The sequence below is a fragment of the Talpa occidentalis genome, unplaced genomic scaffold, assembly GCF_014898055.3.
Source record: "Talpa occidentalis isolate TD23 unplaced genomic scaffold, MPIMG_talOcc4v2.1 talOcc4.6, whole genome shotgun sequence".
Taxonomy (NCBI): domain Eukaryota; kingdom Metazoa; phylum Chordata; class Mammalia; order Eulipotyphla; family Talpidae; genus Talpa; species Talpa occidentalis.
In genome coordinates this window covers 70,634,265-70,660,152 of record NW_023604972.1, presented here as the reverse complement: position 1 = coordinate 70,660,152, position 25,888 = coordinate 70,634,265, and the positions used below count along the sequence as shown (strand labels likewise).

The window sequence follows — 25,888 nt, the reverse complement described above, 5'->3', positions numbered from 1 at the left end:
TTTTAGAAAGAGAAGAGAAGGAAACACATCCCAACTCAGTCTGTGAGGCTAACCCTTTTATTAAAACCTGATAAATATGTAACAATGACAAAAAAATTATCTATAGACCAATGCACCTGGTGAACATACCTATAGAAATTCTTAAATTTTAGCAAATCAAAGCCAAATAGTGTAGCCAATCATGACTAAGTGGGACTCATAATTTGTACTGCAAGGTTGATTGAACATTTAAAAAAATCTGTGTACTTCTTTATATCAACAGAATAAAAAAGGAGATACACATGATCATCTCAATAGCTGTGGAAAAAATATTTGACAGATTTCAACATCTGTTTAAAAACTCTACAAATTAGTAGTAGGAGGATACTTCTTCAACCTGATGAAGCCTAGGTGTGAAAAACCTACAGATACAATAATAATTATAATTACTTAACAAATAATAAATATTTAAATAAATGGAGAAATATACTGTTTTCATGAATTGGCAGATACTATCAAGACTTCAGTTCTTCTCAGATTATTCAATAGCTCTAATGCAATACCAGTTACAAATGTCAGCTAGGTTTGTTGTAGAAATCAACAGACTAATTCTAAATTTATATGGATATGTTAAGGATCTAGACTCATGTAAGAATGGTTTTGAAAAAGAGCAAGTTGGAGGACTTAGACTATCTGCTACCATATTAATAATAATGCAGTGATTCTTTAGGCAGATTATAATATCAGTTCTGCTATTAATTCTTGGCTTAAAACTAGAAATTTGTTCCAATGCAATTGACACATTAGGGAATAATTTGATCATGATGTGATCTTGTGTTTGCTTATGCATGAACCCATAAGCAACATTAGGTGAATGCAGAAAACTACCTAGCTGAATGGGTTACTTGGAATATTAGGTTTCATCATTTACTGCATACCTCTGTCTACCCCATCTATTTGTGATATTGTAAATTTCTTTCCAAGTTCAGATAACTCTATAACTTTATAACTCACAAGTTTTTGATACTTATTTTGACAAGCCAACTTAAAGTGCTTTTATTTATTGCAACATTTCTTTTTTTGTTAAATATTTATTTATTTATGCATGCAAGAGCTGGGGTACAGGCCAGAGATGCACGGGGTGAGAGGTTTCACCAGAGACAGAGCGGGGAGCAGAACAGGCAGATTGAGTGAAATACACTGCTGAGGGGAGCAGCAGGCGAGTCAGGAGAGGTCTGCTGCGCCATGTGGGTTGCTCCTTGGCCAGCTGGGTATTGAACTGGTGCTGCAGAGGCTGCGGATTGCTTCATAGTGCGGTGCTTAACCCCTTACGTCACCAGGGAGGCCCCCCCCCCTTTTTAAAAAAGATTTATTTATTTATGCATACAAGAGCTGGGTACAGGCCAGAGGTGTGGGGAGTGGGGTGAGAGAATTCACCAGAGACAGAGTGGGGAAGAGAACAGGCAGAATGACCGAAGTACACTGCTTGGGGAGCAGCGGGTGAATCAGGAGAGGTCTGCTGTGACATGTGGGTTGCTCCCTGGCCGGCTGGGGATCAAACTTGTGCTGCAGAGGCTGCAAATTGCTTCATAGTGCAGTGCTTAACCCCTTGCGCCACCAGGGAAGCCCTGTTGCAGCATTTCTTAAGCATTTAATGCATATAAGATGGAGAAAATTTTTTATGTTACTGTCTTTTTTATTATGTCTTTGAGAAAATTTTTGAGTGTTGTGCCTCTAAACATTTTTTTAATAAATTCTGATTTTTATTTTGTGATTTTGCACAACCTAGTGATTATTAATAACTTAATTATTTCATTATGCAAGAGCTTATATTTAGAATTACTTGGGGAATTTTAAAATACTATACCTGGACTTTATCCAAAAATTGTAAAATCAGAATGTCTGATTGTGGAGTTCAAGAATTGGTATTTTAAAAAGGATCTCAGAGTTTTAAACCTCGGGAGCCAGAAGAAATCTTTGAAAAAAAAAAAAATGAAAAAAGCAAGCTCTTCTGAAAGAGAATTTCCTATGGTTTATTTTCAATTGCAATTTGATGTTTGATGTATCTCATAAGAACTGAGCAATTTGAAAAATGTTTTTCTAATGTAATAGGCAAACTGAATGAAATTCTTTTTCAAAGAATGCTTTACTTTGAGTTTTTGTGTGGTACATAAACTATGAGTTCTTCATGGAATTTTTGTGTTGTATTTAAAAAATTCTTAAGCAAGAAGGAAGAAAGTAAGTAGCTGGAGGATACACTTCACAGAGAAAACCTATTTATGAAAACTATTATTTAGGCATTTTTCAAATTGCGTCATCTTGTTTTTTGTTTTCAATGCTTTAGTGTAATTATAGTTCTGGTAGTAGTTTGTTCTTTAACTCAGTGACCCAAAATATATACTTCAGGTATAATGAACTCAGAATACTTAAATTACTACCTGTTTACGGAGTAATGATTTACCTCACCACACATCTGTTAGTTCAAAGGTAGAAAGCTTGATGTGCTTTTCTAAGACATACAGTTTTTCATCATATGTAATTTTCTTTTTTCAAAACTGAGTACAGTGTTTACTTTTTTTTATACACTGTTTTCACCACAGATTAACTGAATGAATCTACCTCCACTAGCTTAAGAATAGGAAGTTTAGCATTTTTTTTTTTTTCCTTTGAGGTAACTTTGGTTTTTATAACCACTGTCTATGACTTAGGGGAGTAGGTTCACACCTCCTCATATATAAGTGACACAAAGCACCCATATAGTTTTGACAGTTTAGGATTTATGTTGATTATTTTATTTTAGTTATTTTTTTGAAGATTTATTTATTTTTTTATTTTTTTTTCCTTTTATGCCCTCATGACACAACCATTTATTTTTTTTTAAATAATAAATTTTATTTTTATATTCCCCCATACAATTGCAAATGCCCCATTCTGACCCCAATCCTTCCCCTCCCGCCCCCCACCCCCCAAAAAGTGTCTCTGGTTCATAGTTTTTTGTTGATTTTGATTTTCACTTTCTTATATTCATTTTCCTGGTCCCTTATTTAAGTTTTCTAGATTCCTGCTATGAGTGAGACCATCCGGTATTTTTCTTTTTCTTTTTGGCTTATTTTTTTTTATACAAGAGCTGAGTACAGGCCAGAGGCATGGGAGGGTAAGAGGATTCACCAGAGACGGAATGGGGAGCAGAACAGGAAGACAACCCAGATACACTGCTGAGGGGGGAGCAGTGGGCGAGGCAGGTGAGGCATCTGCCACACCATGTGAGAATCTCCCACTGAGGCTGCAGACAGCTCCACATCGCTGTGCTCAACCCGCTGCACGACTGGGGAGGCCTATGTTAAGTATGTTAGAACCTTGTGATGCTATTTGGTGTATGCCACTGATCTCTTTTTTTTGGGGTGGGGGGAGAAGATATAAAAGAATAAAATTTCTGTAAGTGGTATCATTATTCCCTCTTTTTGTTGTGAAATAAGAGGTGCATTTACTTCAAGGAAGTGTTTTGGTTGTAAATGGCACCAAATGACATTTAGAAATTCAGAAATTTTTTTGAATTGATATATCTGAGGTAAAAATAGCATTATATATAATTAATAATTTTATGTATTGTTTTTAAATATATATATTAGCATTCTGAAAAATGTTCTATAAGTTACAAATCTCATACCTGTAATTTTGTTTCCCTGGCTATAGGGAAATAAATATATACTTGCTGTATTACTATCTATTATTTGAAGTGGTTCTATTTCTTAATTATCCAGTATGTATAGTGATCTATTAGATAAAAAGAAAATGACATATTTCTTGATTGTTCTGTTTAGGGAGATTTGAAGTGTGGGTATTATTTTAGAAACCAAGCATAGTGAGAGACCACTTTCATTTTCATCTTCATTTCTTCTAACAGCCTATCATATCAAGAATAACTCACTAATCTTTGAGTAAATGAACTTCTTGACTTTAGATGTTACTCATGTTATAAAGTAAGCAACTTAAAGGAGGTAGAAAGCTTTTTACTATGGTTCTTTGCCTCCAATTTAATGATTAAATGCTAAATATAGATTATTACTAAATAAAGTACTCAATACAATGTACTGAGTAAAGATTATTGTGTAATTTGCAACTAGTTTATAAAGTAACCATCAGTTTAGATTAATAGTGATTCTCAAATTATTTTTTAGATGTAAGGGTTTTTTTAGGTTCCCATTTTTTTGTACCCTCTGAGCAGCCTAGGTTGTCAATCTAGCACACCAAGAGGTGTGTATCTATGCTCTTATATTTGTTAGCTCTGTGATCTTGTACAGATTAAATATTTTCTCTTCTACTATTTATAAGATAGATATTTGCCTCAGAGTGTTGACATACGAGATATACAAGAAAACCTATGTGTGTACAGGAGGAAGATAATGTCATGAAGATGGAGCAGAGGGTTTTCTAGATAAGGTTAGCTTTAGTAGGGGTGGAATTGGGGAGAAGTAATGGAGGACTTCAGCCCCTCTGTTATATAGGATGTAAACTTAAAAGACAACATTTATTTGGGAGTGCTCTCAGTATACAGTTTACTTCATATCTTATGGAAGCAAATATGGGGTTTTAACTTTTTTTTCAAGTTGTCTATTTTAGGGAATTTATTTAGTAGAGTAGTTGGAATAGTTAGTTGGATGGGAGAGGAAGAAAGTAGTTTGTGTTTTAAATAAATAGTGAGTTGAAAGAGCTAATCAAGGAGATTTGGGGGATATAGGACTTAGGGAATAGCAGATGGAACAACTTTTTTAGGACATGGATGGGGAATGGAATGGGATGTTAGTAGGATGTAGTGCAGAAGTAGAGAGGTTAGCAGGAAGTTGGCAAACATTTTAGAAGCCCATCTGTAATTTCTTATTTTCTTTACAATTTCCAGTTAGGCCAGTGCTGTCTTAATGGAGATCTCCTAGAGCTCTGTCTATCAAAGGTATCTTCAAGGAGTTTATGAGGATGACAGAAAAGTAGGAAAAAAAAAAAACACAGGGTGTGAAGGTTTTTAATTCATCCCCTAACTTTTGGTAGTAGAAACTGCTGAGGTTATTTGATTTGCTTCTGAAGGATAAAAGGTGATTCTAGCCAGATTTATTCTGAGAAGAAAGAGAAGAATGCCTTTTAAGTTCAAGAAGAACAAAAGCAGTTGAGAGGTGCTTAGTCTAAGAAAATGGGAAGGAACAGTGTTGGGGGAAAAAAAGGTAATTTAGTTTCCTTTCTGGCCTGATCTGTGTTCAGATATTTAGACTTAAACTTTTTAATAGCAATATACTGGTAGTTACGTGGTTTCCAGAAATGACACTCTTACTTCTTAGACTGGACAATAACCTAGTTAATGCATCTCAGCATATTTGGTGTCAGTTTTTAGAAAGTCAGTGTTGGCTTCATTATGTTGATTATATTTATTTAAAAAATATTTATTTAATTTTTGTCTGCTTAGTATTTTTAGTAAGAATACTTTTGGTTCTGTTAGTGTTTGCTAATCTACCAATTTGTAGTACTTGAAATAACAGTGGCTTAAAAATTTCAACCATACTATTGTCAGAAAGCCCTTAACTAAATAGAGAAGGTGAAATTCCACTGACACTGAAACACATTTTTGATTCAGATCATCCATCTTTATTTGACTCTTTAAAAAGCTTCAAATCAAAACTTCCTAGAAATCTGATTATAGAATTGATCTGATTAGAGGGGAAGAGGGAAGTGTGGAGAGCAAAGCGTAGCTATCCTGATACTGTGGGTTTTTCCCTCTTGTTTCTTGTACTTGAGGTCACTGAGCGTCTTCAATATGTGGGTTTTAAAGTTTTCATCAAGTTTTTATTTTCAGTCTTTATTTCTTTAAGTACTTTTCCTGTCTCCCCCTCTGTCTCCTTAAGGTTTTCATAAGAGATTAATATAACTCTAGAAAATGTGCTACAGCTAAGTGGTGTCTCTTCACATTTCAATTTTTTTTTCTCTCATTTTCAATAGTTTATATTGTTGTATGTTCTTGAATTTTGTTGTGAAGGCACAGTTGTCTGAAAAGTGTTGAGCCTTTGGATCTTGAATTTAAGATTTGTTAGTCATTACCAGAATAGTGTTAACTCTATGGCTAATTACTCCCCACCACCAAGGTAATTTTTGAGCACTCCAAACCCTACATATTATTAGTTTTCCTGCGTGGTTGGTAGGAATGGGCGTTATTCCCAGCCACATGTGAACAACAGGTAGAGTTTCCTCTGATCTCTTTACTTGGTTCTCTTCCTTCTTCAAGTAAACAGTTTCCCTACAGACATGCTCAAATGGTCAACTTCTTGCTGAATACTTAAGGGGGGGGGTGTCTTTTTGTAATTTCCAGGTTCTCTCTCTGTCCTCCTGTCCTCCTCACTTTTCTGTCCAATTAATTCTAACAGCCTTATTTGCTCAGACTCTTTGTCCTGTCTCAGCCCAGGGATTCTGCTGTGGTCAGCTTCAGTTTTGCCTTCTTGTGTTGCAGCCTCTCTAGTCAGTTAGTCTAGGCAATTGTAGGAGTCATACTGTTTATTTTCTTTCTCTCAGTGATCTCTGTCCTTCAAAGGCTTGTATTCAGTTTGAAAGCTGTTGTTTTAATATATTTTGTACATATTTTAGTTGTTTCAGAGAGAAGGATGATTTTGATCCCTGTTACTCTATCTTGGCTGATTTCATTTTTAAAGATTTCCCTTTTAGCATTTTATTTCTCTTTTGGTAAGGTATAATTGGCATTTATGATTCAGACTCTTGATTTAGAATTCAACATAATTCAGATGGGGTGAGACTTTGCATTATTATTAAATAGTAAAAAGTAAACATAAGCTGTGCAGTGCCAAGAGAGTTTTTTTTTTGATCTTTTAATTATGCCCCTTCCTAAAATTCTCTAATTTGATGCTGTAATTAGGGTAAAATCAGACTTTTTAGTCTTACTTTTAAATCTGATTTTCATTCTGAACTTATACCTTGGATTTCTTTCCTGCATTTCTCTTAGGAAAGTACCTCCAGGCAAATATCTGGGATCATTTTAAGACTTTGAGATTAATCTCCTGTGCTGTGGTTATCTAGTTTGAAACTAGAATCTTCATACATTATGTCCAGTTTTCTAGTTATTTTCAGTGGAAGGATGAGTTTGATTACAGTTACTCTGTCATGACAAGAAATCTCTTACTTGAGTTATTAATGATTTTATCTCCCTTTTCTAGCATTGTTCATAGCACAAAGCAATTATGGTCAGTGATTTCTTCTGTTCTTCAGTTTATTTCTGACTATGTTAATATGCACAATTTGTTGATAAAAAATTGCTACTATGGAGAAATATAAGCAGTCCATGTTTCATAACTGTTTGCTACTGTTTATACCTCAATAGAATAAAATAGTCTAACATTTGAAATTTTTATTATTTAGACTTTATTCCCCCAAATTAAATTAAATTAGTGATTTTTACCATTTTCATGGATGAGCTGCTAATATTTTCACTATTACTGAGCAGATATTTTATATTTTTTCATGATGAAGTAATGTTTAAAAACTATTTCATGTTGTTCTGTATTATTTTACTGTAGATACAGTTTTGGCTTGTGAAAAAATGCAGTGTTCATTTGTATTTATTAGAAAGGGCAAGTTTCTACATTTAAAATATTTTTACTCATAGTGTAAAGTGATTAGATGGATTTCAGAAATACTGTTAAATGACACAGTTGCCATGCAACTATCTACTTTTATAATTCTTAAATTTTTAAAATATATGTTTATTGAAGTAAGGTTCATTTACAGCACTGTATGTTTTAGGGGTATAGGTTCACACTTCTATAAATATAACGCTGTATCAGCCGACAAAGCACCCATAATTTTCCATCATATTCCATTCAACCCCTCTGACCTTCTCTAGTCCCTCATATTTCAATTCTTCAGTCAAATTTCAAAGGTTTGTTTTGTCTGTTCCTTTACTTTGTTTTTCATGTTCACATGAGTAAAATAAGCCAGTATTTGTTTTCATTCATTTTCTTTATTTCCAATTTGAAAAATACTGGTTTATTTTGTTTTTGTTTTTCTTAATTTTTTTTTAAGATTTATTTATATAAGAATGGGGTACAGGCCAGATTCGCGGGAAGGTGAGAGGACTCACCAGAGACAGAGTGGGGAGCAGAACAGGCAGACTGGTGAAGTACACTGCTGACGGGAGCAACAGGTGCGACAGGAGAGGTCTGCCGTACCATGTGGGACCCTCACTGGCCTGCCGGCCAGGATCGAACTGGCGCTGCAGAAGCTTAGGACAGCTTCACAGCATACTGCTCAACCACCTGCGCCACCAGGGGAGGCCCTGTTTTTCTTAATTTTTTTTTATGAATTTTTATTTATTTATTTTTTTTATAATAAATTTTATTTTTATATTCCCCATACAATTGCAACCCCCTTATTTTGACCCCAATCCCTCCCCTCCCGCCCCCTACCCCCCATAGAATGTCTCTGGTTCATAGTTTTTTGTTGATTTTGATTTTCACTTTCTTATAGTTATTCATTTTCCTGGTCCCTTAAGTTTTCTAGATTCCTGCTATGAGTGAGACCATCCGGTATTTTTCTTTTTCTTTCTGGCTTATTTCGCTGAGCATGATCCCTTCCAGCGCCATCCATGTTGCTGCAAATTGCATGTGTTTATCTTTTTTGAATGCTAAGTAATATTCCATGGTGTATATGTACCACATCTTCTTGATCCACTACGTGATATTCACATCAAAGACATCTGTACAGACACATCACCCAAAGCAGTGATAGTGAAGGCAAAGATAAACAGCTGGGCCTACATCAAATTAAAGAGCTTCTGCACAGCAAAAGGGACAATAACAAAAACAAAGAGAAACCCCACCAACTGGGAGAACATTTTTGCACACAACATTAATGATAAAGAACTGATCACAAAAATCTGCAAAGAGCTGATGAGACTCAACAACAACAAAGAAAATAATCCAGTCAAAAAATGGGCAGAAGAGCGAAAAAGAAACTTCTCTGAAGAGGAAATGCTAATGGCCAACAGGCATATGAAAAAATGTTCAACATCACTTGTCATCAGGGAAATGCAAATCAAAACTACCATGAGATACCATCTTACACCAGTGAGAATGGCACATATTAAAAAAACTAGCAACAACAAATGTTGGCGAGGGTGTGGAGAAAAAGAAACTCTCCTGCACTGTTGGTGGGAGTGCAAACTGGTCCAACCACTATGGAGAGCTGTGTGGAGATTTCTTGACCTACTAAACATAGAGCTCCCATATGATCCAGCAATTCCACTCCTAGGTATTTACCCAAAGGACACAGAAACATCAATTCCAAAGAGCACCTGCACCCCTATGTTTATAGCAGCACTGTTTATAATAGCTAAGCTTTGGAAACAACCCAAATGCCCAAAAATAGATGTTTTTCTTAATTTTTAATTCAGGTAATATTTGGATACTTCCATCAGGTGTTGACACCATAGTGCACCCACCACCAAATCACCATTTCCATTAACATTGTCCATTGTGCTTCCTTTCCTCTTTGTTCTTACCCCTTCCCCACCCACTTCTTGATGCTTCAGTTCTGTTGTCAACTTTCAAAGGCTAGTTTTTAAGCTTCTCTTTATCTGGCTCTTAATCTAGTTACTTTAAATTCAACATATTAGTGACACCATCCAGTACTTATCTTCCTCCTCCTAACTTATTTCACATAGCATTATCCCCTCCAACTCTATCCATCTTGCCGCAAATGGCATGAGTTTATCTTTTATGATCACTGAGTATTACTCCTTTGTGTATAGCATTTGGGCACTTAGATTGTGTCTATAATTTAGGTATGATAAATAGTACTGCAGTCTACATGGGAGTGCAATTTTCCTTTCAAATTAGTGTTTTTGAATTTTTTGGTAGATGCTTATGAATGGAATCACTGGTTAAAATGACAGATCCATTTATAATGTTTTGAGACACCTCCATCCTGCTTTATATAGGGGCTGGATCAGTCTGCATTCCCACTAAGATAGGAGGCTTCCCTTTTCTCTGCAAACTCATCAGTACTTCATGTTTCTGGTCTTTCCAATGTGTTTCTGGTCTTTCAGTATGTCTTCTTTGGCGAAGTGTCTGTTTAATTCTTCTGCCCACGTTTTTTGTTTTTTTTTTTTTTTTTCTTTTTCTTTTTTTACATCATTGTTCATCTTTGTACAGTATTTGGTTTTTCCTCTAAGGTGTAGCCCCCATAGTTTTCCCACAACTATATTAACCGTGAACCATCATTGCAGTCCTTTATGCTCTTCATTCCCCTATTTTTATCTCTCTCCTTCACCTTCCCTTGCTGTCTTCCTCAGCTCTATGGTCAGCTTGCAAGCTTTATTTTTTTTTTCTGTCTTTTGTTTGTTTTCTCTATATTCCACATAAAGGTGAAACCATCTGATATTTATCTTTTTCCTTCTGACTATATTGTGCTTACCATAATCCCTTTAAGTTCATCTTTGTTGCTGCAAATAGCATGAGTTTATTGTTTTGATTTCTGAGTAGTATTCCATTGTGTGTGTATATATATATATATATATATATATATATGTATACCATAACTTTTTGATCCATTCGGCCGTTTGGAGCGTTTAGGTTATTTCCATATTTTAGCTATTGTGAAAAGCGCTGCAATAAAATAGGAGTGCAGATTTCCTTTTGAATTAGTGTTTTTGTATTCTTTGGGTAGATTCCTAGGAGCGGAATGGCTGGATCATATGGTAGATTCATGTTCCCTGTTTTGAGGAACCTCTCCATAGCTTTCCATTGTGATTGGAGCAGTTTACATTGCTACCAGCAGTATAAGAGGGTTCCTTCATGTTAGTTGATTTCTTTTGCTCTGCAGAAACTTTTTACTACGATGTCTTAAATGTTTATGTTCTCTTTTGTTTTCCTTGCTATTGGTGATGAATCTCTAATTACATTCACTGAAATTTAGACGTGAAATGTTTTGCCTTTGTTTTCTTCTATGTATTTTGTGTTTTCGCATTTTAAATCCAAGTCTCTTATCTTGAATTGGTATTTGTGTATGTTTAAGGTAGTGGTCTACTTTCATTATTTTGCATGTGGCTGTCTAGTTTTCCCAATCGTATATTGAAGAGGCTTTCCTATCACCAATGTTTATTTGTAGGCCACCCTTTTGTTGAAGATTAACTATTCACATTGATGGGTATTTATTTCTTGGCTCCCAATTCTATTTCAATTGTCTGTATGACTGTTTGTGTTCCAGTACCATAGTGTTTTGATTATTATAGCTGTGTATTATTGTTTGAAGTCTGGGAGTGTGGTACCATGATTCTTCTCTTTTTTTGGTCAAGCTTTTTATAGACCATTGGGGATGATTTATCGTTCCATATAATTTTCAGTAATGTTTTTTCTATATCATTGAAGAATGTCATTAAAACTTTGATAGGGACTGCATTGAATCTGTACATTGCTTTTGGTAACAGGATCTTTTTTTTTTTTTTAAAGTTTTATTGAGGTAACATTTGTTTATATCATTTTTTTGTTTTTTAAAAGTATAGGATCACCCCCTTCTGTTGTTACCACACTGCACTCACTACCAAAATACTCATAGTATACCAGTGCAGTACATTTAGCTCCCTCTCCTTGACACCTTAACTTTTATACTCCACTTTCTAGAGTTAGTTACTAATTCAGCTTTATATGATTGTTTGGTTTTTCTTTATTTCTCTTATAAATGACACCATTGGGTATTGTTTCTATCCTTGAATTATTCCACTTAGTATAACCCCTCCAACTCTATCCGTCTGGCTGCATATGGCAAGACTTTATCTTTTTGATAGCTGAATAGTATTCCATTATGCAAATATACCACATCTTCCTGACCCATTTGTGTATTTGGGCACATTGGTTGTTTCCAGAGCTTGAATATAGTAAATACTGCTACACTGAACATGAGAGAGCATGTGTTCCTTCAAATTAGTGTTTTTGTATTCCTCTGCTAGATAAGTAGGAGTGGAATTGCTGGGTTACATTGCAGATCCAATTTCAATATTTTGGGAGACAGCTATACCATTTTCCATAGGAATTGGCTCAGTCTACATTTCCACCAACTGTTTATGAGGGCTTGTTTTTTTCCACATCCTTGCCATCTTGTTAGTTGTTTTCTTGGAACCTATTGAGAAGAACGTACGATTTTTTTTGTTTTCCCTTATTGATGTGATTAATTACTTTCAATATTTATCAGCTGTTTAACTATACCTGTGCCTGTGGAATGGATTTCCCTTTGGTCATAATATATGATCCTTCTAATTCATTGTTGAATGTGTTTGCTAAGATATTGTTGAGGATTTTTGCATGTGTGCTCATCAGATACATTGGCTGGTAGGTTTTTTTTTTTTTTTTTTTGAGGTATCTTTTTATGGCTTTATTATCAGTGTGATATTGGCTTTAATAAAACATATTTGGAAGTATTCACTCTGTATTTTGCATATTTGAGCAGGAGTGCTATTACATCATTTTTGAAGGTACTGTCTGTTGTGGGTTGTCATCTTTGTTCTGTGATGTCCTGGAGGTGCCCTTGTTTTGCCCCAAGTTATAGCATCCTCTGACTCAAAACCCCTTCTGGGATACTTTATTCTACCAAGAGTGAAGCAGAAAACCTCTTTTGATACCATCTTTCTCTCTCTTTATGGATTGTGTGGTGTGTGTGTGTGTGTGTGTGTGTGTTTGTTTGTTTGTGTGGCTGTATCTCTTAAACATGGATCCTCCCTGACCCTGTTTAGTCTCTAATGATTGTTTTTGAATAGAGTTTTTAAAGTAGTCTATGCCGAATATTCCTATGTTACATTTTTCAGTATGTTATGAAGACTAAATACCAGATAACTTTTTCTCCCAGCACTGTTAAACTTACCACTGTGTGTCTACATTGTTGAAACAATGTATTGTGTTGGAAAAACCATTGAGGACTTCTGGTATTCAGTAAGAAAAGAGGGTAGATGGAATTCCAGATAACAATAGCATTTAAGATATAAGCAGCAAAGGAAGAACAATTGAAAAATATTTGTTAAGAAGGGGTGATGACAAGTCAGTTATGTTGGAAGATCAGAAGTCACGTATATAGTGAATATTTCAAGAAGAAATGAGTCAGCAGGACCAGGTGTCACACAGAGACAGGTTAAGAATGAAGATGGGTGAATTTCTGTTGCATTTGACCATTAGGAAATAGTAACCTCAGAGAAGCATTAGAGTGTGGTATGCAGAAACAATATATTAAGTGTGTTGAAAAACATACTATATAAAACAAATAATGCAAAAGTAGACTCTTAATCACTTTGCTAGTATTCTATAGAATCTCTGATTACTGAATTTTTAAATACTTGAAGATGCTAATTATAAATCATTCATTCCTCATTGCATAATTACCAGAAAACTTTCATTTTAATAATTGTAATAATTTGTGTGAAACTTAATATATATTTTAAGTTCTTAAACACTTAAAGCACAGCTAAACAGAAACATCTAATACAAGAATTAATTTAATTTTATTATTATTATTTTTTAAAGTCTTGGCTGCTTATGATTCAGCAGACGGAACAGCTTAGTAGGATAATGAAGACACATGCAGAAGACCTAAATTCTGGACCCTTACACAGGCTTACCATGATGATCAAAGACAAGCAGCAGGTGAAGAAAAGTTACATAGGTGTTCATCAGCAGATAGAGGCTGAGATGATCAAGGTTTGTCTTTCCATTTTGGAATTCTGATTTTAATTAGATTTTTAAATTCAGTGAAATATTTTATTGTTTGCTTTTAAAAATTGTTTAATCATTGTTTTATGAAAAAAAGGTTTTGATGTTTCTCATATATAATATCTGATTTTTATTGAATAGAAGAAATTATTGATTATAAGATACACTGTTAGTATATGTACTCCAATGAAATGAAAAATATACTGCAAATTGGCCTCCCTGGTGGCGCAGCAGTTGAGCGCTGGGCTGCGAAGCTGTCTGTAGCCTCTGCAGTGCCAGTTCAATCCCCGGCCGCCGGCGAGGGTCCCACATGGCGCACAGAACTCTCCTGCCGTGCCCGCTGCTCCCCTCAGCAGTGTATTTCGTCATTCTGCCTGTTCTGCTCCCCACTCTGGCTCTGGTAGATTCTCTCACCCTCCCCCACTTCTGATACCCAGTACTTGAATAAATAAATCAATCTTTAAAAAAAAAGAAAAATATGCTGCAAATTAAATTATGATATAATGCTTCCCTATCACAGTTTTTAATTTTTCACTGAAATATCTCATTTAGGCATTTAATATTTGTATAATGTAATATACATATAATACATATATAGGCAAGTAAATTTACTATATTTTTAAATTTTCTTACATTAAGAGCTGTCTGCTAAACTTTTGACATATTTTAAAAAATGATTTATTTATTTATTTGTGCAAGCATGGGGTACAGTCAGAAGCGCGGGAGGGTGAGAGAATTCACCAGAGCCAGAACGGGGAACAGAGCAGGCAGACTGACATGAAAAACACTGCTGAGGGGAGCAGCGGGTGTGGCAGGAGAGGTCTGTCATGCCATGTGGGACCCTCGTTGGCGGCCGGGGATTGAACCAGCTGCAGAGGTTGCGGGCAGCCTCGCAGTCCAGCGCTCAACCGCTGCGCCGCCAGGGGAAGGCCCAACTTTTACATTTTTTATTGTGAAATGTTCATATGCATAAAGGGAGAAAGAACAGTAAAATGAACTCACATCTATTCACTCAATTATATAGTCAATTAAAAAAGTTATTTGTTTCCTCTTTCACATTTTTTCCTACACTTGATCAGTTCAATGAGAATTTTAAGTAACATTTATTTAACCATGGCATTTTTAATATATGTTGCTAATATTAGTGCTCTTAAATAAGGTGTATTAACATTATCCCACCAAAAACAAAACAGTAATTCCTTAATGTTATTAAATATCTTGGCTGTGCTCAACTTGTTGATGTTTAAATGTTTTCTTATAGTTAATTTATTTGAATTATGATTGAAACATTGTCCACATTGTCCATTCTTTTTAAAATGTCATTTGTTAAAGAAATTCAATATTTATTTATTTATTTTAAAAAGATTTATTTATTTATACAAGAACTGGGGCACAGGCCAGATTCACGGGAGGGTGAGAGGATTCGCCAGAGACGAACGGGGAACAGAACAGGCAGACTGATGAAATACACTGCTGAGGAGAGCAGTGGGTGTAACAGGAGAGGTCTGCCACACCATGTGGGACCCTCACCAGCCGGCCGGGATCGAACAGGTACTGCAGAAGCTGGAGACAGCTTCACAGTGCTTCACAGCTTCACACTTAACCACCTGCGCCACCAGGGGAGGGCCAAGAAATTCAATATTTAGTTCTAAGGGATTGAATGCCATTCTTCAAAGATACAGAACACACTGTACTGAAATTCATATGGTACTACAACAGACCCACAGAATAGCTAACAAGGACAAAACAGGAATATCCCAGACTTCAAAAAACACTAAAAAGCTGTAATAATCAGAACAGTATGGTGCTGTAACAAAAATAGTCATACAGACAATGCAGTAAGCTCACACTTATATGGACACTTAATCTCAGACAAGGGAGCTGATGACATTTGTTGGAATGAGGAAAGCCTCTTCAATAAATGGTGTTGGGAAAACTGGAGAACCACATGCAAAAGAATGAAGTTAGACCACTATCTCAAATTACACAGGAATATAAACTGAAAATGTATGAAACACTTGGATATAAAACTTGAAACCATAAAATGTGTGGAAGTAAATACAAGCAAACCATCTTACGACATAGGCTTTAAAGATTTCTATTTGGATTTGTGCCACATCTTCCTGATCAACTCATCTATCCCTAGGCACATAGATTGTTTCCATAGCTTGAATGGCAATGAAAGCAAAGTGAATATTAACTATTGGGACCACAAACTAAAAAGCTTGTGCACAGTGAACAATATTATCACCCTATCAAAACAGAAGACACCCTGTCAAATGGGAGAAAATATTTGCAGACCATACGTCTCACAAGGGATTGATTTCCAAGATCTGCAAGGAAACTCATAGGACTCAACAAAAAGAAAAGTCAATCAAAAAAAATGGACAGAAGAGGCTAAATTGACACTTCTCCTAAGAAGACATAGAGATGGCCACATGAAAAAATGCTCATCATCACTTATTGTCTGGTAAATGCAAATCAAAACCACAGTGAGATACCACCTTAAACCTGTGAAAATATCGCATATCAAAAAGACCCGAGGGCCTCCCTGGTGGTGCAGGCGGTTGAGCGCACAGCTGTGAAGCTGTCTGCAGCCTCTGCAGTGCCAGTTTGATCCCTGCTGGCCTTGGAGCAACCCATGTGGCTAGTGGACCTCTCCTGTCTCTCCCGTTGCTCCCCTCCACAGTGTATTTCGTCAGTCTGCCTGTTCTGTTCCCTGCTCTGTCTCTGGTGAGTCCTCTCACCTTCACTTGCATCTGTATAAATAAGAGCCTGTATCCCATGCATCTGTATAAATAAGAGTCTGTATCCTGGCTGTTGTATAAATGAAATAAATCTTTTTTTAAAAAAAAAAGACCAGAAACACTAAGTATTGAGGGATGTGGATGAAAGCAAACCCTGTATTCTGTTGGTGAGAATGTATACTAGTCTATCTCCTATGGAAAATAATGGAGGTTTCTCAAAATATTAAAAATGTACTTACTACTTGGTCTGGCAACTCTGTTCCTAGATATTTATTTGAATACTGCAAAAACACTAATTTGAAGGGACATATGAACTCAGATATTCTTTGTAGTACTATTTATAGTATTCAAGCTATGGAAACAACCTATGTGTCTAGGAAAAGATGAGTGGATCAGGATATATACATATATACATTCCATATATACACAATGGAATATAACTCACCTATAAAAAATACCATTTCTCGTTATTTGTGACAATATGGATGGATATTTAAGGCATTATGCTAAGCAAAATTTCAGGAGTTAGATAAATATCAGATAGTCTCACTTACATGTTGAAAATAGAGTCACAAAACAAAGGGTCGGATAGAACCAAACCAATAATAAACCTTAGAAATCTGACTATAGATTTGAGACTACCAGTGAGGTAGAGATGGGGGTGGGTACAGAAAAATGTGTGGATACAGCACAATGGACTATGGTAGAGAACTTTAGTTTTTTGGTATGGGTGTTGTGTGGTGACAATACCCAAAGTGACAGATTCTATACTTCTAAATCACAAACTACATTGTAAATCAGTTTTACTTCTTTAAAAATAATTGAAAGAAAAACATTAGATTTCCTTCATTTTGGATTTTTTGGTTAGCATCTTATGACGTGATTTCACATTTGCTTTCATGATTCAGTTTTTCTGTAGTCTGGAAATTATATGGAGAAGGTTTATAATTATCTGGCTGTTAATTTTATTTATGAATACATCATAGATACTGGTATAGACTTCCCATTGTTTTATATATTGTTTATCTTTTTGTGATTTTAAGTGTGAGTAATAGTGTCCAGTTTTGCCAGACTGATATATCTATTTGAAAAGTTTTCCTTTGGCCTTTTACGGAATAGTTTTAGAAGCAATTGATGTTTAGTGTTTAGATCCATTATTTCAGTTGGAATTGTAAAATGGCAGTATCTTTTTGTTATTATTCCTAATGTAATGGTTAGCTAGAATATTTCAACAAGAGTTTTTCCTGAAGTATAGTTCGTATAGCAAAGTTCTTGTAATTAATCTGCCAGCTTGCAGAATAATGAATTCGTAACATCAAAATTTAAGGTAATATCCAAATTCAAGGCTTCTAGTTCTCTTCCAGCATAAAAGAAGTTTGGAAGTTGCTAATCCATTCTAACAGTTCTTTTTCTTAATTCTAGAAGAAAAGTGAGGTCTCGGGGCAAATGGCAGCTGCCCATGTGGAAATGAGTAATTATACCGTGAATCACAACTTATCTGAGCAAGTTTCCTTGTGAACTTGTACTGATTGTAGGAAAATTTGAACTCTAACTGACAAATTCTGGAAACTCAAGGTGGAAATTTCTGAGAGTTATAAACTCTAGGAGCACCAGGTCATTCAGTGTGTCCCCATGTTTTAGTGAATTTTACTTCCCAGATCTCTACTAGACTCTCACAATGAATATCAGAGCAAATTCCCATGCTTCTAGAAGGGGACAGGTCCTACTTTTACACATACCAGAGTACTTTGTTTTTCTTAACAAGGTCAGTCTTAAGGAAAAAATGTTTAACAGAGCCTAATGCACCTAAGGAAAGGAAAATACCTAACTTTGAACCATAGTATCTATCCTGTCACAGAGGGGAAGTGGGTACTGAAAAGTATGTGTGCAATTTACAGTCCAGAGGCCCAAGTTCAGTAAAAGACTGAGGCCTCATTATAAAACTATAAAATACTTACCCTTCCTTGACAACTAAGCACCACAATAGTAAAGGTTCATTTTCCTTGGTCTCTTTTATCTAGGATATCATACTTGGCAATTAAGTCAGTAACAAAGCACACCAAAAGGTAAAACTGTTGGTAGTGCAAGAACAAGCATAAGAAGAAGACATGTCAGGGATATTGGAATTACTAGTTTGAGAATTTAAAACAACTATAAATAATATGCTAAGGGCTCTAATGGATGCAGTATACAGTATCTAGGAATAAATTCTAATTTACAAGAATGTAATCAGGAATGAAAGTCTTAAGATCAAACAAAAAGAGAAGCTAGAGATCAGAAACATTGTAATAGAAAGGAGACTGCTCACAGCTGAGGAAACAGTCTCTAAATGAGGTTATATCAATAAATATCTCCAAAATTAAAAAGCAAAGAGAACAGTGGCTGATTAAAAATGAACAACATATTCAAGAACTGTGAGACAACTACAAAAGTTATCATATATACCTTTTTGTATATATTAGGAATACTAGAATGAGAAGAAAGAGAGAAAAGAACAGAAGAAATATTAAAGACAATAATGTATGATGATTTCCCCCAGATTAATGTAAGACACCAAACAATAGATCCAAGAAACTCAGAAAACATCAGGCATAATAAATCAGAAAAAACCATACACCTGGGCATACTGATTTCAAACTACAGAAAATGAAAGATACAGAAAAAATTCTGAGTGAAGCTTGAGTTAAAATCATCTTACATATAGATGATAAATATAAAAATTATATCTGCGTTCTCAGAAATCAGGCAAGGGAGAATGGAGCGAAGTATTTAAAATGTTGAGAGAGAAAACCTACTGGCCTAAAATTTGCACCCTGTAAAATTATTCTTAAAAAGTGAAGGAGAACAGGAGAATAAAGACTATCTCAGGCAAACAAAAATTGAGGGAATTTTTTGGCCAGCAGATTGAAAATGAAAATGATGTATGTTAGATGCTTGGGTCAAGATAAAGAAAGGAAGAGTCTTAGAGAAAGAATGAACAATATTAAAATTAAAAACTTTTAAAAATTTCTTATCTAACAGAAAACAGTTTATTGACAATAGTAGTAACAAAAATGTATTTGATTATATGTGATCATGAATATATTGTGTATGTCTTTGTATTCTTATGCATGCTTATATAAAAGTAAAATGAATTATGACAATGATGCTCAGGATAGTAAAAAGCAATTAGGGTTATTTTGTTATTGCAAGGTATTGACTATCGTGAAGTCATATATAGTTATGTGAACATGAACTAAGATAGTTATAAATGTATTTTGTAAACACTAACACAACTACTAAAACAAATAAAGTACACTGTTAAGAAATAAGAGAGTGGATTCATATAAAATGCTTAATTCAAACAACAAAAGACAGAACAAAGACTGGAAGAGAAGAATAGGATCAATTAGCTATCAGGCTAACAAATAGGAAATGTGGAAATAAGGTAACTATTAATTGAAATATGTTAATAGTTTGAAGGCTGATGTTCTAAGTGAACCAATTGATAAGAGATTGTGATGGATAAAAGCAAAACCCATCTATTCATTGTTTTCAGGAAACCCATTTAAAATATTAAGGCAATATTACTTAATAGTAAATGAATGGAGAAAGAGATGCCATGCTAACACTAATGAAAAGAAAGCAGGTGGAGCTATATAAATTTCATCCAGAGAAGATATCAAAGTAAGGAATTTTGTTAGGGGTAAATAGGGGAATTCATAGTGATAAGGAGGTCAGGTGTCCAAGATGACTTAATCCTTATTGTGTATTTGTCTAACAGTATAGTGACAACATACTGAACTTTAAAAAATTGATAGAATTGTACAAAGTAGGTGAATATTACAGTTTGAAACTTAAGCATCACCCTTCCTTTAATTAAAAAAAACAGACAAAAAATCAGTCAGGTTCTAGTAGAACCTCACAATACCATCAGTCAAGTAGATATAATGAAAATATTTATACCACTTCATCAGACACCAGCAGAATTTGTATTTTTACAAGCTTACTTAGAAGATTCAATAAGATAGACCACATGCTAGGTCACAGACAATACCCTAACATATTTAAAAGAATAAAAATCACGTAGTGTTGATCTTGGAGCACAGTGGAATAAAACTAGAAATCAGACATCTGGAAAATTCCAAATTACTTAAAGAGTAAACACCACACTTCTAAATAACCGTTGGATCAAAGAGGAAATCTCAAGGGAAACTAAAGAAATATTTTGAACTAAATGAAAATATAAAATATTTAAAGCATCAAAAATGTGGTATGTAGCAAAAGCATTGCTTTGAGGAAAAAAATATAGCATTGAATGAATATATTAGAGAGGAAGAAAGATCTAATATGAATTGTGTAGATTTCTATTTTAGGACACACAAAAAAAGAGAAAAAAACTGAATCCAAACTAAGCATAGGGAAAGGAATAATATAAAATAGAGCAGAAATCAAATTGAAAACAGGAATTAGAGGAAAATTAACAAAATCCAAACATGCTTCCTTAGAAAGTTGAATAAAGTCAATAAGCCTTCAACTGTACTAGCAATATGGTAACACATTACATAACTCAGAAGTGAAAAAGGGGATATCACTACCTATTACATTAATGTTAAAAGAATGGTGAAGGAATACTATGTACTAATTCAATGCCTACAAATTTCGTAACCTAGGATAAATGGACCAGTTCTTCAGAGGGCACAACCTACTACAAGTGTAGTCACATTAGATGAAATAGATTGTTTGAATAGGCATATATCTATTACAGAAATTGAATCAAAGATTAATTATCATTTCAAGGCAGAAAGTTCCAGTCTCAGATTGCTTCATGGGTAAATTTTGTCAAACATTTAAATTTTACCAATTTTCTACAAGCACCTTCAGAAGACAGAATCAGCAGAAGTACTTCTTAACTCATTTTATGAGGCCGGCATTACCTTAGAACTAAAAACAAAGGCATATTAGAAGAAAACAACAGACCAATGTATTTCAGTGACATAGATACAAAAATCCTTATCAAATTATTAAGTAATCAAACCCAACAGCATATTAAAAAAAGATGTAACATGATCAAGTGGTATGTATTTCAGATATGAATGGTGGTTCAACATTTGAAAAAATTAATTAATGTAATCCATCACATCAATAGATGAAAAAAATCCACATAATCTTATGAATAGGTATAGACAAAGCATTTGACGAAAAATCAAACACTTCTTCCTGATTAAAGTTGCTAATAAATTAGTGGAGAAATTTCCTTAACTTGATAAAGAAAATCTACAAAAAGCTATCATTAGCACCATACTTAAAATTGAGACCGATATCAGGAGAAAAGCAAGGGTGTTCTGCTTACCACTACTTTTTAATATTATACCAGGAGTCTTAGTTAATGTGGAAAGACAAGAAAAATAAACAAAACATATACAGACTGGAAATGAAATAAAACTGTCTTTGTTATAGATAATATGATTGTCTATACAGGAAAATCCAAGAGAATCAACTAAACAACTCTTGGAAATGATATGTGAAATAGACCCACATAAATATAGTCAACTGGTCTTTTACAAATTTACAGAGTCAAAAAGAAGAGAGAAGATAGTATTTTCAACAAAATGGTGCAGAATCAACTGTAAAAGTATGCGCAAATAATAATTTGACTTTAAACCCTAGACACAAACTTACAAAAAGTAACTCAAAATGCATCACAATCCTAAATGTGAAATGTAAAACTATAAAAGCTTCTAGAGCATAACATAGGAAAAAACCTGAATGACCCTGGGTGTGATGATGACTTAGATGTCTAAGAAACCAGAAGCACCAAAAAGTTAAATATGGGATATGGTTTCAATTTTGCTAATTTCTTAGTCTTCTTAGAGGGTTTATTAGAAGTTTTTAGACACCAGCTAGTAGTCTTATTCTTTGCTAAATATTATTTAAGTGGTATTTTGACTATTGAGCCAAAAACTTGAATTTGTCTAGTATTTCTGTAGAAATACCAAGTTTACTGCATGCATGCAGTGACCATCTTCATGATGCCTACCTTCCAACATTGATTGATAGATATAGCTTCTTTTCAGAAATGTTACAGTGTCAAAATTTCATGTTACAAGTGATGAGTTAAGTCAATTCAGAGTCACTCTGTAAAATTAAAATGAATATTTAAACTAGCTTATTAATAGCAGAAAATATTTTGTAAATAGTGGCTTTATTGATCTTTAAATTTTATATAATTACAGCACTGTAAACTTGATCTTTCATTTTGGAGTGAAAAAAAAAAAAAAAAAAAAAACGAAACAGTAGTGGTTCTCAGACTAGTGCCCAGGGAAAACTCCTATGGTGATTTTATCTTATTTTTTAAAATTTTTATTGAAGTAAACATAACATGTTTTTACCACACCATTTATGATTCAGAAGATAGGTTCGATGTGTTAAGCCTGTATTAACACAACACACTCACCCCCACAGCACCTACAGTCCTGCATCCTCCATGGTCTGTTGGATACCTTCCACACTTTGCTCTCCATCTTTTCTTTTACCTCTGGTAGCCTGAATTTTACAGTCATCTTTCTAGGATTTGTTTTGGGTATGGTTTTGTCTGACCCTTATTTCATTTTTCTATATTCCATATGTGAGTGACACCGTCCAGTATTTGTCTTTCTTCTTTGGCTTGTTTCTCGTAGTAATAGCCCCTCCTGTTCCATCCATATTGTAACATATGGTGAAAGTTTATCTTTTTATTTACACAGATAAGTACTATCTTATTGTGTATGTGTGTATGTGTATCTCAATATATGTATACATATTTTTATTCACTTATCTCATCTTGGACACTTAGCTTGTTTCCATAATGTGGCTCTTGTAAGTAGTACTGCAGTGAACATAGGAGTGCACATATATATCCCTTCAAATTAGTGCTTTTGTATTCTTTGGCTGGAATCTAGGAGTGGAATTGTTGACTATTGCAGTAAAAATGGTAGAATAATTTTTCTATTTACAGAACTTCCACAATGTTTTATATTGGTGCTGGGCCAGTCTATATTCCTACTAACTGTGGGTGAGGGCTTTTTTTTTTTTTCTGTATCTACCACAACAAGCTAACGCTTACTATTGCTGTTCTTTTGATATGGGCCATTGTCACGGCTGTCAGGCAGTATCTGATTGTGGTTTTGATTTGCATTTCCCTTATTATAGTGAAGAAGCACATTTTTTTCAAATGTCTGTTGGCCCTCTTTGGAGAAATGTGTATTTAGGTCTTCTGCCCATTTTTTAAATTTAGTTTTATGAGTTCATTGTAAATCTTAGATATTAGCACTCTGTCAGATGTATGATGTGTAAATATTTTTTCTCATTCAGTGGGATGCCTTTTCATTTTAATTGGTTTCTTTTGCTATCAAGGAGCTTTTTAGTTTGCTGGAGTCCAATTTGTTTATTTTTTTGCTTTTGTTTTACTTGCCATTGGAGTTGAATCCCCAAAGATAGCCCTGAAACTAATGCCATGGAATATTTTGCTTAGCTTTTTATTTATTTATTTATTTATTTGCATGTATTTCATGGTTCCAGGTCTTAAATTCAAGTCTTTAAATGCTTTTGTGTTAATTTTTTATATGTGTGATATAATGGTGTTAATTTTTTTTAATGTGTGATATAGAGGTGTTAATTTTTTTTTTATGTGTGAGATAGTGGTGTTAATTTTTTTTTCACATGTGAGTGGTGTAGTTTCTTTCTTTCAGATGGAACTGTCTAGTTTTTCAACACATTTGTTGAAGAGACTGTCCTTTTTGCATTGTTATAATTTTGGCTACTTTGTTGTAGAGTAACTGTCCAGATACTAGGGGTTTGTTTCTGGGCTCTCAATTCTATTGCATTTGTTTGTGTTTATTTTTCTTGCAATGCTATCCTGTTTTGATTACTTAGTGGTATAGTTAGAAATCTAGGCATCTCATAACCTCTGTTCTCCCTTATTTTGAATCAAGATTGCATTGCTAATTCAGGTACTTTTCTGGTTCCTTATGAATTTCAGCAGTGTTTATTCTATTTCTTTGAAATTGCCATTGGAGCCATGATAGGGATTATACTGAATCTATATATTGCTTTGGGTAAAATGCTCATTTTAACAAGGTTAATTCTTCAAATCCATAAACAGGGATTATCTTTCAATTTCTGTGTCTTCTGTTTCTTTAAATGCTGTCTTATTGCTTTTATGTACAAGTCCTTCAACTCCTTGTTAAGTTTATTTTTAGGTATGTAATACATTTTTATATGACAGCAATGAAGATTGCTTTCTTGATTTCTTTCTTTTCTAGTACATAGTTTGCATGAAGGGGAATTCATGATTTTAGTAAATTGATTTTTGTAATTTGCCACTTTATTATTTTCCCTAATAGTTATTTTTAAAGATTTATTTATTTATGCATACAAGAGCTGGGGTACAAGCCAGAGATTCAGGGGGTGCGAGGATCCACCAGAGACAGAGTGGGAAACAGATTGACTGTTGAGGGGAGCAGTGGGCGAGACAGGAGAGGTCTGCCGCACCATTGGTCCCTAATAGTTTTTTAATGGCTTAGTTAAGTTTTCTAGGTGTACTAGCTGTCATCTGAAAATAGCGATACTTTCACTTCTTCACAATTTGTATATTCCCTTTATTTTTTTCTCTTGCCTTATTGCTGTTGATAAGACTTTTAATACTCTTGTGAATAATATGGTGAAAGTGAGCATCCTTGTCTTGTATGTGATTATAGGGGAAAATCAGTTTTTCAGCATTGAGTATGATGCTAGCTATGATGTTATCATATATGACATTTGTTATATTGGGTTGTTGGAAAGTCATGACACAGAAAAAAATGTGTCACAACTTTTCTGACAACCTAATATGTAGATAAGTTAATTCTATCCTCATTTTGTTGAGATTTTGATTATAAATTGAAGTTGAATCTTGTGAAATTCTTTCTCTGCACCAGTGATCATATGATTACATTTTCTTTTTTCGGTTTGGTAAAATACATGTTTATTTTTGAATGTTGAACTATCATTGTACAACTGGAATCAGTCTAACTTGGTATTGATATATAATCCCTTTAATATAATGTTGAAAATGTTTTTATAAAATTTTGTTGATTTTTTGGCGTATTTTTATCAGTGTTATTGCTTTGTATCTCTTTTTTTTTGTGAATTGTTTTCTGGGTTTGGTATTCTTCCTCAATTTTTTTGCAAGAATTAGTCCTCAGCAGTGAATACTTTGGTACTAGGCTTTTTTGGGGTGAGAAACTTCATTTTCTGTTTCAGTACTCTGCTTTTAGTTGGTCTGTATCAGATTTTCTAGGTGCAGTATTGGAAGGTTGCATGCTTCTAAGGATTTGTCAGTTTTTTCTCGGTTATTCATTTTTTTTCATAACAGGTGTTCATAACAGTCTTCATCCTCAGTTTTTCTTGAGATGTCTGTTATAA

The 25,888-nt window shown here is 34.3% G+C and overlaps 1 protein-coding gene across 10 annotated transcripts in view; it reads left to right on the top strand.

Moving 5' to 3' along the window:
- FER (FER tyrosine kinase) overlaps positions 1-25,888 on the top strand; it is a 484,685-nt gene that overhangs the window by 62,010 nt on the left and 396,787 nt on the right. For all 10 annotated transcript variants that reach the window (XM_054688073.1, XM_054688071.1, XM_054688072.1 and 7 more), the window contains one exon: positions 13,533-13,706. In XM_054688073.1, coding sequence (XP_054544048.1) covers positions 13,533-13,706 — 174 coding nt within the window. The remainder of the gene's footprint in view (positions 1-13,532; positions 13,707-25,888) is intronic.